At 52.1% G+C, this 16,878-nt stretch overlaps 1 protein-coding gene across 5 annotated transcripts in view; it reads right to left on the bottom strand.

The window, feature by feature from the left end:
- IFT122 (intraflagellar transport 122) overlaps positions 1-16,878 on the bottom strand; it is a 73,748-nt gene that overhangs the window by 11,316 nt on the left and 45,554 nt on the right. For 4 of the 5 annotated variants that reach the window (XR_007135071.1, XM_047781450.1, XM_047781457.1 and 1 more), the window contains 6 exons: positions 16,046-16,186; positions 12,831-12,884; positions 9,919-10,080; positions 5,717-5,883; positions 2,956-3,127; positions 1,451-1,553 (listed from right to left, as the gene is read on the bottom strand). Coding sequence is in view for 4 of the 5 variants with exons in the window: in XM_047781450.1 (XP_047637406.1) it covers positions 1,451-1,553; positions 2,956-3,127; positions 5,717-5,883; positions 9,919-10,080; positions 12,831-12,884; positions 16,046-16,186 (799 nt within the window). In the remaining variant the exon portion in view is untranslated. The remainder of the gene's footprint in view (positions 1-1,450; positions 1,554-2,955; positions 3,128-5,716; positions 5,884-9,918; positions 10,081-12,830; positions 12,885-16,045; positions 16,187-16,878) is intronic. The other variant, XM_047781435.1, reaches the window with a different exon arrangement.

Below are 16,878 nucleotides of genomic sequence, written 5' to 3'. Positions count from 1 at the left end.
AGGAGCTCACAGGGTGGAGGAAGAGTGGCACCCAAGGTTACAGCCCTGAGCCCGACTTCAAGTCCTTGGTTGGTCTTCAACTGGGTGCTTTTTGATGACAACCTTGGAAAACCCAGTCCAATTCTAGCAGCCAAACATTTGTGAAAACAAGCAAAAAAACCCCAAAAAACAAAAAATAAAACCCTCAATCGTTCTTATATCCATTTAACAGAGATTTCCTAAGTCTCTTTTCTGTGGCCAGACCCTTGGGATGTTGGAGGCGGCTGAGAAAGTGCTTCTGGCTGTGACACTTGCCCACACATGGGCACTGGGATGACCCAAATCCTCCGTTCTAAGGAAGGAAAAAGTCTGGCCTTGTTCCATCCTCATCTCCAATCTCTTGTCTGAGTACCAAGTTACTATGGCGATGGATTCTTGGAAGGGCAGATATAGGCAGATGGATAGGTTGATGTGTTTTGCCCACACATGCACACACTTCAGCAACTGGGAGCTCTGGGAATGCTGAAGCGGTGAGAACACACTGTCTTTCAATGGGGCTCTTGGCTGAGGAGCTCCAACAGGGAGACACTCTGAAATGTGTCTGGAGGTGGCAACTATGCCCATAGAAAAGTGCAAAAGGGACGCTAGGAAACAGGACACACCCAGCTTCAATGAGGACACTTCTGAGAGAGGCAGCAAAACCTAGTCGGAAGAATCAGGCTCCCCAGGCAGACAGATCCTGGTCCAATTCTGGCTCTGCCCCTCTCTGGCTTTGGGACTACACAGGGCACGGTTAGCTTCCACATCTTTGCAGGGCTGCAGGCGAGATGCAAGGTACCTGCTTAAGCGCCCAGCCAGTGTTCCACACGGAGAAAGCTATCACACTCTGAACTTACCATCACCAGGGGAAGCTCCATACTTCCTTCTGCTGCTGGCGCACAGCCCATTTTGCCAGTGGGCAAGCTAAGGAGCAGAGGATACCCCGTTTACCTGAGCCAGAAACAGAACCCAAGTTCTCTTCTGGGTGAGAACCACCACCCAGGCCAGTCACTCTGTGAGAGTTCTCTCACTCTGTCCTCACCCACCTGCCTCCAATTTCCTCTCTGCTACCTACCTCCTTGTTGTGGGACTTCACACAAATCCCTTTACCTCTTCTACCTCAGAGTTCTCAACCACAAAATCGTACCACCATCACAGGACTGCTGTGAGGACTAGACAGGAAGGGCACTGCTCAGAGCGGAGAAGGCCCTGCCCAAAGCCTAGGCTCACGCAGGTGGACCGGTGTGTCCCACTCCATAGCCTGCATTCTTCCCACGGTTCCACAGTCCTCATCACCAGGCACATCATACCCGCAGGATGAAGTCATCTATCTTGGGCCCACGATGGAAGGGCCTGGCAGCCTTCCTGATCTGCGTGTCTTGGCAGTGCCTTCTCCTACCCCTTCTGCAAGGTGCCACCCTCTGGGGCCTACCTTTCTGGGCTTCCTCAAAACGGTCGTTCTCTGCCAGCCACTGAGCATAGGGCACATAGATGTCATCCTTAAATTCAGGATACTTCTCCCCCAAAGCAAAGGCCTAAAGGAGGAGCAAAGACATTCTGAATAAAGCAGCCCCCACAGACCCCAGGGAAACACGGCACTCGGCTGAATCCATCAGGGATGTCATATTTTGCCAGCCTGACAATTCAGAGGGGGAGCATGCCTCCCCCCCAACCCCCAGAAACGCAAAAACAAATCAGCTCTTTGAAAACAAAAGGCAATTAACAGCAATATGCAAGCGACTGGATTCAATAACAACACAGTCTGTTTCTGGACCACAGAAGCGGCAGAGAATCGGAAACACTTTATTTTGAGGGTATGCGTGGGCTCCTGTAGCGCTGCAAACAGATTTCTTTTAATTGCAGGCGACACCTAAGGAAACAGAATTGACATTATCATCATCACAGCTTATTAGCTGTCAAAGACGACTGTGGGCGTGGTGCTGTGTGGAACCTGGTGACTGCTTTATCTAAGCCCCAGAACCACCTGTCAGGCCAGGAGAACCGGAAATGAGTCACGGGGGATGGTACATGGCAATGGGGAGAAGTTTGCCTGATGCACAGCCAGGACTGAGTTGTTCTCAGATGCTCTAATTTATGCTGCTGGAGAGGTCTCCTGGTAAGTGTATTTGAGAAGCCATTACTGCTTCTGTCTCCAGCCCCACCTTTTCTCATCAGTGACCTTGTCACCTCACCAAATGGAGCCACTCAGAGAGGAGACAAAAGTCAGACAGCTCATCCCAGAAAAGGCCTTGCAAGGGCTCTATAACCAGACCACAGTGGTGGGGAGGGGTGGGTGAGGACTGTGGGCACAGCTAACCCCTCGTGAATGGATTTCTATCTGGGGCACAGGTAGCCAGTGAGCTGGAGGGTGGAGTCAAGCCACAGAGGAGCAGCACATCGGCTACTGTGCCAGCCTCGTTGCAGCTGTCTCTCCCACTGGCCGGTCTTCCGACCAGCCCTCAAGACAGAGGAGTTGAGAGGCAGGGGCAAGGGGGAGGAGGAGGAGCTGGCCCCTGAAATGGCTTTGGCAGCCTGCACCTGGAAAGTACAGGTGGCATTTTCTGCCACAATGCCACCCAGCAGGCTTTAAATGTCACACAGGTGTGCCTCCTTGTCAGTGATGCGTCAAGCCCATGGTGCTGGTCAGAAGCAGCTCAGATCAGCAGCAGGCAGTAGGGGCTGCCGTGTTAATCCTCCCATCCCCAGTGTTTATCACACGGTGGGCACAGAGCCACCAGGCCAGCAGGATTTTCTGAATGAATGAATGAATCAGCAAACGATATGGAAAGGCCCTCCAGGACATTTGGCTCAGAGAATTCAAGGGTGAGTCTCCTAACTGCCAGGCCAATGTTCACATCCACAATGAGCACAGTCGCTCTCCCCCATACTTCCCAGGTCCCCTGTCGCCCGGGGTTCAGGCAGTGACCCTATGCTCACCTCATCCCAGCGCTGGGTCTCCACATGCAGCTGAACCAAGGACTTCAGGTCCCCTATCTTTAGGTAGGTCTCAGCAGCATAGCCAGGGTTGTCCAGCTTCTTGAAGTAGTGAGCGCACATCAGCAGGGGCTCCCGCTCTGCCTTGTCCAGCTTCCGGGCAATGTCGATGAGCCTGCAGTGGCGAGAGCGTGGGAGGAGATGAGCTCCTAGAAGGGGTGCAGGGGACATCTGGGTCTTCCTAAGAGCAGGCTAGGTGTCGATTTCTGCTGGTGGCCCCAGGGCATGGCACAGTGCCATGGCTCTTGATGCTCGATAGGAGGTTTTGAGTGAACACATAATCCAGAAATGCTGCCTGTGAAGGATACCATCTCCCGCTCTCATGCCTTTCACAAGAATCACGAACCTATCCAGCAAGATCTGGGGCTAGAAATCAACATCTGCCGATCAGCTACAGGCCTCAAGCTGAGCGCCATGAGTCTTCACCTGTGTGATCTTACTGACCCTTCACCACTTTCAGGGGTGGAGCTAGCGTTCCCAGTTTACAGATGAGAAAACCAAGGCTAGAGTGAGAGGGTAGCGGCCCACCCAAGACCGTGTGGCCAGCAAGTAGCACACAGCCCTTTCCACCACCATTTCGGGAATTCTTATAGGAAAGCACAGGCAGAGGTGTATGAAGCCTTCAGTGACAGCACCTCCACAGGAAGAGGCATGTGCGGGTTCTGCTCTGAGCTCTGGAGGAAAGGTGCTGACCATGGGTGAGGGGCCATAGGGACCACGGGTTCACCTCTTCTCCCCAGTGGGCACCAGCTCCTCCACAGCTCATGGGGACATGGAGGCTGGATGGAAAGTGCTTATTTCCTCTGGTCAGACCAGGCTGGAGCAAAACCAGCTCTCCCAGGGGAAGGGGGTTCTACCCAGCTTGCTCTTTGTGAGAAAAGAAGGGGAAGCAGCTGTAACAGATCCCCGTCTCAGAGACAGGCAGGCTCAGGGAGGCCTGTCAATCTGTACTTAGAATAATAATGGTGGCTAAAAATAACACTTTTCGGCAGAGAAAGGACACATTTTTAGGGAAAGGTGGCACAGGAACCCTTAGAACCCCCCCAGCCCCACCCATTAAACCACATGTCTCTGGAGGAAAGGCACCTTTTTCATCCAGACCTGGAAAAAGGATAGAACATGCTTAAAGTCTCTTTTCTGAACTAGTTAAGTGTCCCCAGGGTAACCAGATACATATCAGCTACAAATGGAAGTGATGTGAAAAACTAGAGGGTTGAACAGGGGCCCTAAATCTGCCTGGCTTTCTCCCATAGCACCCCTTCCACAAAAGCAATAATTTGCAAGGGCAAAATCTGCACCTTTATCTTCAAGAAACGTTATTTTTGGCCAAGAGAAAGATGGGGTAGTAGGTCCCTTTGTGAGGGGTCACACCAAGCACAAAGTGGGGTTCAGGGCGATGTAGTCCTCAACTAGCCCCCTCCCTCCTGAATCCTGAGCTGTAACCACCTGGGGACCACAGTGTGGTTTCCACAACAACCAGCAACCTTCAGGACTCAGACTGAGCCAAGCTCAAGGGCCGCTCCCTTACCTCTTCTTTGCAGCCGTGGCAACTGGCACTGTGCACACACATGCACATGCATACACAGGTGAACACGAAGCCCACTCTCCCTGACAGTGGGAGGGGAAAGCCCTCCCTCTAGAAGGTCTGATGCTCTGAGAGTCCTAAGTTGGAATCCACCTCTGTCCCACAGCCCCGCCCCAGTGCTGTTTTCTGTCTCAGCGAGTGGCATCACCAGCCAACAGGCCCAGAGCTCAGAATCAGCTGCCAGTGCTGCCCTGAGAGCCCCCACCCCCCACATCAGGTCCCGTCAGTCCAGCTCCCCCATGTCCCTCCTGTTCCCTCAGCTGTCCCATTAACCCCTGGTCCTCTGCACTGGTCTCCCTCCTCGAGTTTTCCCTCCCTTCTACCTGCCACTGGAATGGGCTTCTGACAGCACGGCCCCAACCAGGGGTCCCCACCCCCAAATGACAAATCTAAGTGCCTCCACTTGGCACCCAAGAGCCCCTGGTGCCCTGTGAGGCCAGCCTGGATGCCCCTGCCCACAGTCAGCATCCTCTACCTGCCCTCTTCTGGACCCCTCACCCAAATTCGGCCAACTTGTGCTATTTCTTCTGCACATCCTTCCCTTTCCACCATCTCTGCCTCCTGAAATCTGTCCAAGGCGCTTCACGCAAAAACCACTTCCCAGGAGAAGACGCCCGAGGTTCCTCCCTTGAGAATGGCTATGCCCCTCCCTGGCATGCTTAGGACTTTTCTTGCTCTTTGCAAGTCCTACCATTATACAGGTCATGGGCACTGAGATCAGTCTGGAGCTCTGCTCCACCAACTCCCTGCTGTCTAGCCTCGTGTGATCATTCAGTCCTTGAGCCGCGGTTTCCTCATTGCAAGGTGGGCATGAAAACACCAAGGCTGAGGGTGTGGGAGGGGAACCAAGGTGCTCATGAGGAGGGTTCAGGGAACGGCAGCCCCAGGCCTGGGGTGCTTGCCCACCCCTCCCTGCCACCCTTTCCCCCAGAGCCTCGCTGAGCTTCTCAAAGGCAGCGACTGCCTCATTCAATCTCTGTGTCTCCCCAAAGCTGATCACTATCAACTTTGGATTAGATATTTAGAGAAACACTACTTTTTCCCTTGTCAGGCAAAACCAAGAGCTGATGTGACATGACATGCTGCCAAATGTTCTCAGGGAAGGGACTGAAAACCTACGTGTCCACCCAGCCATGGTCACCACTGATCTCTATGGCCTTGTTGTGCTCGCCTGCTGAGATGTACATCTCCACAGCAGCTTTGGGCTCATTGATATTTCTGGCCCAGTCGGCCTGTTTGGTGATCAGCATCCTTGTTTCTTTGGGGTCTCCAGATCCAAGGAAATCCTGAGGAAGCACAACAAACAAAAACACTCCAGATTAGAACTTCCTGCTCCAGCATGACGTCAGGCTGCTGAATGCTGGAGCAAGGAAGGGACCGTTTGGCTGCAGCAGGCAGTCAGGATGCAGGCATGAGCTGGTCCCGTGGGGCAGACAGGAGACAGGCCCAGGTGCCAGGGAGGAGGCGCCCAGGCCGCCTCACAGGTGCTCCTGGGGGCACTCAGACAGTGTCAAGGACTATGGCCCTCAATGTTTCCTGCCCTTCCCACTAATGGACATTTGTGCCTCAGCTAAACAACACTTTCCAGACTTTTTGGAGTACTGTACAGAAAGTCCACAGTATGGAAGGTTTATGATCAGGGTACTTGTTTCTGCCTCATACAGAGTCTGATGTATATGTGACTATTCCCATATAGTGACTTTACCCAATCTTGAATACTCAGACCTAAAATCTTTATTCAGAAAGCAAGGATGACACCACATGTTTCTGAGTGAGGCTGAGTATGAGGTCCCCCGATCTTAAACAGATAAAATGGTTTACAGGCTAGAAGAGTCCTCAGCTGCCACCACACTGCAAGTATTACTGGTTCTGCTTTCTGACTCTGTTCACATTCTGCTGCTTGAACTTAGGGCCATGTCCCCTTGGCTTTGCCCAGGGCCAATAAGGAGCACAGGTGGTTTTGGTTAATTACTTCTCAACCAGATAGTATCAGACCCTGTCCTGAGGTCAGGTCTGCAGGAGGCATGCGGGAGCTCAGGCAGGGGAAGGGATGTGGAGAGGGCATGTGGAGGAAAAGAAGCCTGTGGATCTGGAGGCTCAGGGGTCAGGCCATAGGCACAAGAGGGCATCTGAAGGGCCCTGGCTGCTTCTCTGAAGTAGCCCTAGAATGCATCAGAAATCACCTCCAAAAATCACCTCTTTTCAGGCAGGATACAGTTACCCACAATCTTTGTGTGGGGGGTCACCACAGTTGAGGCAGCTTTGGTGCTGACAATTTTTAAGGTGGGGCTTTTCAAAAAGGGAAACTGGAGGTGCTTAGAGACCAGCTCTGCATTCCTCCTAAGAAGTGGTTTGTCTCAGAATAATGTACCCTGTAGAGGCTGCACCATGTCGAGCTCACAAAGCACAAAAAAGCACTCCCTTCCCCGTGATGAGCACTTGCTTGTCAGAAAAGCAGTCAATGTATGCTAAAAACCCACTTGAACAATTATCTCTCTCTTTTTCCATTTGCTTTCAGGGTAATTGTGTAGCCCCTAAAGTAACATATTAGATTGGCCTAAGACAACCAATTCTTTACAGGGGTGGAAGGTATCAAGACCTAATGATGAGAGACGGTATCAAGACCCTAATGATGAGAGAAGGTATCAAGACCCTAATGATGAGAGTCCAATAAAAGGCAGGCCCACCTTGCTGGCCTGTGGGCTCTGCAGAGCACACACACGGGAGGGCAAGGGCTTGGAAGGCAGCTGCTGACCATCTAGAGATGGCTGGTTTAGGCCATTACAGACATAGCCTTTACTCTTGGGAGCTGCAGCGTGTACTCTTTATTCCAACAAGAAACCAGAAGCCCTGCTAACCTGGTTGGTTAAGTGAGGAGCACAAAACCACCTGTGCTCCTTATCGGCAGGGCAGCTGGAGAAGACAGACATCACAGTGAGTGCTCAGTGGACCCAGGGTGCCTGTGGTGAGAAAGGTCAAGGGTCCTTGGTAAGGAGATCAGCCAGGCACAGAGCCCACAGGCTTAAGCCTCCTCCAGCCCCAGAGCTCTAGCCTAATTGAAGCAGAGTCTAAATGGTCCTTCAAGGCTCAACAAACTGGGTTTCCAAAGGTTCTTTGGTTCCATGAAGCTAATTTATACGTTATCTGGGGCCAGGGCAAAGACTCTGTCCTGGAGTGGACAGAAAGAGGCCGTGCCGAGTGATGAATGAGACTAAACAATGTTCTCATGCTTGGTGATTTTGATAAGGACATACTACATAAGAGTTAAGAGCATTATAATTCCCTTTATCACCATATAAACATGTCACTTATCCGGAAAGCGTACAATTTATTTGTACGTGGGAATGTAATTTAAAAATTTTCCGAAAACCAGATTGAATCTTGGGAAGCAATTTTCAAGTAAACAAAAACATGCCATGTTAATAAGCACTGTATCTCCCCACCCCCAGCCCCACCATAATGTGTATGTACACATTTTCTCAAACTCAGACTATGAGGGGATTGAAACAGAACCAACCTACTTGGAATTATGATCAAACACTGAAACCAAAAACACCCCCAGTGTGTTTACCTCCATGGAGAGGCAGACCAGATGGACTGTGTAAATGGGGTGCCTTCCTGGGTGGGGCTGCAGGTGCACGAAGCCCACCGGAGGTGCCAGGCGGGCCGCCCAGGGAGGTCTGAAGGACCGCCATGCCTCGGCCATGCCTGGCCCCACTCATTCTCCCGTCCATTCTACTGCGCAGCCTTTGTAAAGGGCTTCTTCCTACAGTACTTTGTGCAATTCTCAGAACTAAGCTGAGCTGGGCTAGGTTACCCTCTGAGAAGGAAATGGAGGCTCAGCAAAGTGAAGAGCCTTTTTCCCCAGGTCACCCACAGGGTGGCCAGGACTCGCGCCCACTCTCTGGACAGTACCGCGGAGTGCTATCTCCTGTGCCACAGCTGCCCACTGGGACTTCTCAGAGGTTCCAGGAGCTGTTAGTCCTGAAGAACAACCACAACCAGCTATTCCAAATGCCTAAATCCTACCCCCAGGGATTCAATCCTTTAGTTCAAGCTTTCGTCCTTGGTTTTAATGCTGTTTTTAAGGAATTCTCCATGTGAACACATTGCTACATTGGTGGGCAGGTAACAAAAACTGAAGAGGGCAAAAGGGGGGCACCCAAAGTCCCTGGATCTGAGGGATGGAGTCAAGGAACAGATGGGGGGGGCAGGGGCTTAGCCAGGCACAGGTGACCAGCCTGGGCCACATCTTAGCGACCCAGGACCTCAGAGATGGTAGAAGATAAAAGAGCACAGCCATCTTTAGGAAGAGAAAAGTAGAAAAAAGTGGGGAGGATTTCCCATCCTGAGCTTGTGAGCTAGTTCATTACCATTAACAGCCTCTAACTGGTTGAGGTTGATGACTCACTTCACATTCTCAAGCCTCTGGGAGGCAGGTCAACAAAGGCACCACCTGGAAGGAAGAACCTGGCCACCCCACGTGCCCACTCCGCTTCTCACCTTGTGCTGGGCTACACTGCTGGGACAGGTGTCCCGATGGTCTGGGCTCCTCAGGGAGGCTCATTCTCACACAAGCCATCGGGAGCTGCTCCTCCAGGAAGACCTCCTTCATGTACCTTTTTTATTTTTTACTTGGCTATGCCTGTGGCATGCAGAAGTTCCTGGGCCGGGGATCAAACCCATGCCACAGCAGCAACCTGAGCCACAGCAGAGACAATGCCGATCCTTAACCCACTGTGCCACCAGGGGACTCCTCCCTCACATACCTTTAAAGGCCCAGACCTGTTGGAGACTAACTTTAACAGGGGCCCCCTAACACAGAGGCCATCTCCTCACTGCCCATGCAGCAATGGGGCACACCACGCTCACACTGGAAGGCAGGGACCGTCACAGCACAAAGCCCAGTGCCAGCCAGAGCAAGAGCTCAGGAAGCTGGCTGCAGGGAACCCGGTGCCCTGTATGATGACAGCAGAACCATGAGCACACAGGCTCCTGGTGGCCTATAACGAGGCTCTGAGAGAATTTGTGGGAGACATCCCTGAAGCCCTGAACCCCAAACCTTTAACAAAGGGACTACACTGGCTAGGACTCACAGCCCATCCAGCTCTGTCACTAAGGTCTGAACTGTCATACCCTGTCCCTTTTGGTGTCAGCCTTAAAGGTCAATATTAGGTCAGCTCTAATCAGTGGCTGCCAATGGGTCCTCGGTCTACCAATTTGCCCACACCCTTTCCGAGGCCATGGGCATCATCCCTCCGTACCACCTCTGGGCATAGATGGCGGGACGGCGCAGCAGTGACGGGCTGTGGCTGGGTTACCTTGGCATACTCAAACATGCGCAGGTCCGTGTACATGTCGAGTGCAAGGCTCTCATGCCCGCTCCTCTTATACAGTTTGGCGGCCTCGTGGAACTTCCCCTGGTAGGAAAACACATCTGCCAGAAACAGGTCATTGTTGGTCTCTCCCCGCTTCTTCCTCTCCTGGAAAAATTAGAAGCACAGGAAATGGCCTCTGCAGCCGTGACAGGAAGCAGCCTTTACAAAGGTTAGGTGTTGCTATTTCCAGTGAAGCTCCTGGGCCTTCCTACTGGAACCTAAGCCTGGCTCCTGGGCTGTTGTGTCTCTCACCTGGGTTTCTGGTGGGAACGCTTAACAACAAAAGCAGATTTTTTTTTTTTTTTCCAGATGAGTGAAGATCAAAAGAGATGCAAACTTTGTTTAATGGAAATTCCTTACGGCTGCTTCCGTGTACGCTCTTCCAAGGAAACAACTGCAGAGTAAGGATGCTGCATGCTGCCCGCTCGGAGGTGCTCCGAGCTCCCCCCAGCTCCCAAGACCCCTGGTTTGGCCGAGTTGTGACTCTTAACAGTGGACAAGTAGAGCGTTCAGGGTTTCTTCCCAAGAAAAAGACCAACAAAAGGTAAGGAGTCTCACTATGTCCCTTTCACCACAGAGAAGGCGAGAGATGCCATGTGCTGAGCACCCACTAGGCACCAGGTAGTCCTCCCCCAGTGTCACACCGAGGGGAGGCTGGGATGCAGAAGAGGGCAGGTGACAATCACACAGAGCTGGCATTTGGTTCGTCTGACTCCAAATGTTCTTTGTTACACATTAACACTGCCTTCAGAAACTATTGGCAGTCCCCAGCACCCATGTATGCATTCACTCACATGCATACACACAGACAGGAAGCAGTGCTGAGGGTGAGAAGTAATCTGCACCCCCCGTCCTGTGTTAGGGAACAGTCACTAGTCTACAGCTCAAGTATGTGTAAACACTTAATAGCACCAGTCCTCATCCTCAGCGGTTTCCCTTTGCTTGTTTTCTAGCAAGCATATCACAGTGGAGGAAGATGAGACACTGAATCAAACTCCTAGACAAGCTGGTGAAAGTTCTAACAGCTGGAGGCAGCATGCTTCCCCAATAACAGAAGTAATTTTTAAAAACCAAAAAAAGGAAAAAAAAAAAGGCCCAACCCCAAACTACAAATAGTTTAAGCTAATCAGCCAAATACACTAATTCCTAATAGTAGGAAATGAATTCGAACCTTGCAGAGATAAGGAACTAGGTCTCACTAGGCACGGGATTTAGGCCAAATCCATCCCAGGCCCTGGGATCTTGCCACAATCAATACAAAGCATTCAGTGCACTCAGTGGGTGGGGGCCACATGGAGACGCTCTCTTCCCACCTCATTGATGGTCAAAGGGGCCCAGGAAGGAGGCTGGGTTCTTGGGAACAATGCTGATGCATAGAAGCAAGCAACTCAGGCCTTGGAGCAAACAAAAAGGATCCTCACTCAAAGGCACTTGACTCTTTTGCAAGGGACATTTCTGATAAGTGTACTTGGCCCAGCTCACAGCATACCCGGAGAAGCAGTGACATGACCTCAACAACATGTGATTGATGGCCAGAGCTGGTCCACAAGGAGGGTGGTTACTTTTGCATACAGGAAAATTATGTTTTATGATTTTGGATTGAGACCACTAGATCCAGAAGATCCATGGCTCGGCCCGCAAGAGGCGACAAACTTGGCCCCTGACAGTAAGCAGTACTGGGCATACTGGGCAGATGACTCTGAACAAGTCCTTTGCCATGCCGTGCAGCTGCTCTTATTTCTGTGCTGGGGAGGGAGAGGGGGTGTCGGGCGTGGAGTGCCCAGAAACAGCATGGCCTGGAGTAAGGACAGCACGAGTTTGGAAAAGGGAACTGGCTTGAATTCCAGCTGATCTTTTTGCCTTGGAGACGTGACATAGCCTTTCTGAGCCTTAGGTTCCTTATAAGAACCTAAGAATAGGGGTAAGAACAGCAGCTGCCTCATTAAGTTGCTATGAGGATTTGGAACCATGTACACAGGATCACGTGTGCTCAGGGAACAGGCACTGCAAATGGCACCTATTATTAAGCCGAGTAGGCTGTGAGCTCCTGCAGGCCTCTCTTCCACTCAGTTCTCTGCCCACTGGGCTCAGCACATGGCTCGGTCCACGACAGGTGTTTATAAAGCAGTACTGAATCGAAGGGACGAGACACTGGCTAATCTCCTCGCTGCTTCCATATGTGGATTCAACTGTGTCTCACACTCTCATAGCCTCACAATAAATCTGCTAGGGGAAGAATGTGTGCACCTTTTCACAGACAGACAGAAAGCATGAAGGCACAGGGAATGATGAATACTGTCTGCCATCACCTAGCAGATGGTGCGGGCAAAACTAGCCTCCAACTCTGCTCCTTTGCCCCCAGGTGGGCTGCGAAGGGATCAGAGCTCCCCAGCACCCAGTTAAGGGCCACGCCTCCCTCCCCAGGGCCTGCAGCTGAGGGCGGATATGGACCATGTGGTCTGAGAAATGCCTCCTACATTGGCACACTGTGGGCGCCTTGTGGGGTGGTAACTAGCTAACAGCCACAGGGAGGAGAAAATCCAGTTCCCAAGAACCTGTTTAAACCCCCCAGCAACCCCAGGAGGCAGGTTTCATTCCACTTCACAACCGAGAAACCCAAGCTCAGAGGGAAGGGCCTCCGTGTCTCCCCCAGCTTCCAAGTGGCAGATGCCCTCCCTGCTTCCACACGCCAGTTCCCCCGCGTGGCACTCTGCCCCCATGGCAAGGCTGTGGTCAGGAAGCCCAGACACCCGTGGGCTCTGTCCCCGTGTCCTCTCGGCCCCGCCTGCTAGAGCTGCCTGTACAGCACTGTCAGCATGTCTGCGCTTCCCTGAGAAGAGGACGCCATCTGTCACCTCGATGCTGCTGATGAGCTGTAAATAGCGGAAGTCCTGCACTCGGGTGAAGGCCTACAGGGGAAGAGAGCAAAGAGCAAATCAGCTACCTTCTGGCTGCACAAGTGGGTGACTGGCTATGAGTGGCAAGTCAAGCTTTATAAAGTGAGCCCATGAGGAGGGAAAGAAACGAGCACTGATTAATCACCGTGTGTTTGGGAGGGTTCTGCCACCCAGGGAGGCACGGCTTTATCCCTGGGATCTGTCCACACGAAGAATGGCAAAGAAGCCCTGGTTGCATCACTCACTCTGTGATTAGGGAAACAAAGCTGGGATCCTGCAGCCAGGGATGGGGCTGGCTGGGAGGAACCCCTAAGAAGGAGGGCAGACAAGGCCAGTCTGAGCCCTGAGGTGGCAGCCATGGGGTGAGACTGCCTGCGAAGAGACTGCAGACCCACCTCAGTGACCAGGGACAGCCACACTGACCAGCAGGGCACAAACACAGGGTGCCCAGAGCCCGTGGTGCTGGCACAGAGGGAGACAAAGGACACAGATGGTTTCTGGAAGGAAGGGGGTTGGCAGGGACTGCAGTCCCTGGAAGCCAAACTCTTAGGGAAATCCTACAAGTACAGTAATGTCAGAGACTTTAACCCACGGGCTGCTAGGAACTTTGAGGCAGTTTTCCACTGGCAATTGAAGTTAGCTAAGCATCTTGGCGCTTTCAGATTCTACAAGTGGTTTAGAGGAGCATAACCCTGCACGTCAGGCTGATCTTTAGTGGCTTTGCTGCCCTTTCTATCCAGGCATGCTCCTTTACACAGCCCTCTATGAAATGGGCTGACACACACCTGGGGGAATGTCCAGGTCCAGGAACCCTCAGAGTTTAAAAAGCACAATGACAATCCTGGCCACATGTGTCCCTACTTAGCTGCACAACATCCTCCATCCAAAGAAATGGGGAAATGAGCAAGTCATCTGGCCTCTGGCTGCCTCACAGGTGACCACAATGTGACTTCATCATCTCATCCTTCAAGGCCAGGCATCCTGTCAGGGGCTGGGGACCTGGCCCTCATCCCCCTCGGAATATTCTAAAAGGGGAGGCAGGGAGATTAAACAGATCATGGAACCTCCCTGAGCTAAGAGCTATATAACGATGAACCAGACGCCCTGGAGAACACAGACCCACTGGGCATGGGCCACAGCAGGAAGCAGGATGAAGTAGAGCCTTGCACAGCAGTAACAAGAGAGGGATCCCTTGAACGGGTCAGGCAGGGTCCACATGAGCAAGGGATGGAGGGCTCAGAATACCTTCTTGCCAGGCAGCAGGTCTCCAGATATATTGGAGCAAAATGGCAGAAAGGAAAGAAGGAGCACGCTAGGTCTCAGGCCTGGCTCTGAGAACTCCCAGCCGGGGGCCTGAACCCTCCCTGCTGCCATGCTGCCAGGGACAGGGACGAGCTAGCAAGGAATCCTGCTCTGCTAGGATTTTGGGACTTGCCACCGTGAGAAACCTGTTTCCGAGTTCCTTCAGCCCTGACACATTCTGTAGAGTCAGGGATGCCTTGGTCAGAGTGGTCAGAGTCACAAGGCCATGATAACCTCAAGCCAAGGGAAGTGTGGGAACACGGAGCAGGGCCGCATCCCCACGTACTAAGCAGCTCTCCTCTGCCATCTAGTGGGGACACCGGTCCATCGCCAGAAACCACCCTCCACCTCCTAGTGTACTTGGGTGACTTGGCAAAGCAGATGAAAAAGAAAAGGTGGGCACTTGGAATTTGGAAAAAATGATCAAGTTTTAGTCTGTAGTTAAAATTTTGTGGGCTTAACACAGTAATTTCTATTCTCAGGGAGTGTCTGGGGGATACAGGGTTGGAGTGTCATTAAACATGTGGAGGGTCATTCCAGTTTAGTTTTTGTCCTTCAAACACGTGCTGACACCTGATGTGCCCAAGGCACCGTGCTTGGCAGGGCTGGCTGATACCAGAAAGAGGCTGAGGTTGAGTGCCTGGGTGTAAGCAGATGACACCCTCTAAGGAAGACTTCTAATTTCATTCCAGGCTACAAACAAAAAAAAAACAGTCTAGGAGTCCTCTATCACCCTTTTTCCCTCCTGGCATTCCTGGGTGGGGCAGAAGGAAGCGCCCTCCTGGACTTGCCTCCTCTCTCCTCTCCATTCTTCCAGCCCTCCTCTGTTACCATCCTCCTGACACTTAATAGATCTAAAAATAAAATTATTACAGTGTGATGATTTTACTTTTAATAATGTCTGGCATTTGTACAACCACTGGCAGTTTTAAAATCCCTTTTGTGACACTGTGTTGTGCAGGCATGGCGGGGGTGTTTTCACTGTGCCTGCTGTGGGAACGGGAGGACCGAAGCACCGAGAGACGTAGCTGGCCCGGGGTCATCCAGCCCAAGCAGACAGAGCTGATCCCCACCCAGGCTGCTGGGTCCTGGCCTGGCCTCCATCCACTCTCTTTTCCTGCCTAGAAGCCTCGCCCCAGCACAGGGTGGACACCACACACGTCTGCAACTCCTTCCCCACCAGCTCAGGAGTATGGGCAAAAAGAAGACCTGACAAGGGAAGAGGAGGGGAGAGAGGAACAGAGGAGAGGGGTTTCAAGCCATTCCTTTCCCCAGCTTGGGTTCCAGATGAAAACCTATCTCAGAGATGGAGCTGGGCTTTTCCAATGTGTGGAAAAGGGTGAAATGTTTTTAACTATCTCTCTAGTTTTACTAGATGAGGCCAGGAAACGACCAAGAATCAAGGCTGTGACTCATGCCATGAACATTTGAGTGGAGTGACGCTGTGGTCAGAATCAGAGAACTTGACTATTTCTTCCAATGCACTCAGCAGAGTGCCAAGAAAACCAGCACTGTGTAACTAACGACCTAATACCAGTAAGTGCTGATACCCATGATAAAGGCACCCACTGGTTGGGTGCTGTGCCTGGATGACTGCTAACAAGACAGGCAGCCAGAATCCATCAGAGGGCCCTTCTAAGTCAGGCTTTACAGTCATTATCACATTAGGATGGGGACTGTCATCACCTTCATTCTACAGATGAGCAACTGCACAGTTGGGCAGTGGCTGAGCTGGGATCTCAGCCCACGTCAATCTAACTTGAGCCCACGACAGGGGGCATTTGCCTATCCACACATCACCTGGACCCCCTCTGGCCTCCTCAAGGGACCCTTCGAGGACCAAATCCCAGCTCATGCTGACTGATGCTTACCTTTTTTGCTGTCTCAAACTCCAATCCTTCTAGCGCTTCCATGGCCAGCTCACGCCAGTCAGTGTCTGTCACACCCAAGCAAGCAATCTGGTAGGCTTCCCGGAACATCTTCCTATCCAGGTACTGGTACATTGGAGCAGACTGCAAGACGGCATCCAGAAGAAAGAAAGCTGCTTTCAGAGCCACCAAAGAACTCAGATTCATGTGAGGCCTGAAGCCGGCTGTGTGCACCAACTTCATTATTTACGCTGGCAGAACAGGGCCACGGCACCACATCAGCACGCTGCTCGGCCTCAGCCTGGCCCAGCTCACATACCTTCCATTCTGCCATCTCTTTCACAGCCAAACACCACGGAGCCACCGTGTTCCACAGCATGGATTTCTACCCCCTAGGTTGGCTGTATCATAAGACCTCACCCTCTGCAAAGTACCTGCTTGGTTTTAAATGTCATCTCTTCTGGAAGTCTTCACTGACCCCTCCAGGGAAGGGGTCTGAGCCTCCCCTGTGCCTCTTGTCCCAAACCTCATGTTGTGTTTTAATTATAAGCCTATCCCCCAAGGCTGTGCACAACCTGAAGGTGGCAGCAGGTCATACTTACCTTCCTCAGCAGGCCCTCAGCCTATGATTGCTGAAAGAATGAACGTCACTGTGAAGAAGGGCCCTGGAGTGGCCTCTTGCAAAGATGCCGAGAAACCTCCTTACCCCAAGAAAGGCAACCCCTCCTAGGTCCTGGCACTGGGAACCTTCTTGCTATTCCTCTGGTGGGACACGGCTGCCTCACCGTGATATCTGAATGGGTCCTAAAAACTTCTCTTTTTAGGTTTACAAAGTG

Source organism: Phacochoerus africanus, chromosome 1, assembly GCF_016906955.1.
Source record: "Phacochoerus africanus isolate WHEZ1 chromosome 1, ROS_Pafr_v1, whole genome shotgun sequence".
Lineage (NCBI taxonomy): Eukaryota > Metazoa > Chordata > Mammalia > Artiodactyla > Suidae > Phacochoerus > Phacochoerus africanus.
This window is presented reverse-complemented; position numbering and strand designations above follow the sequence as displayed.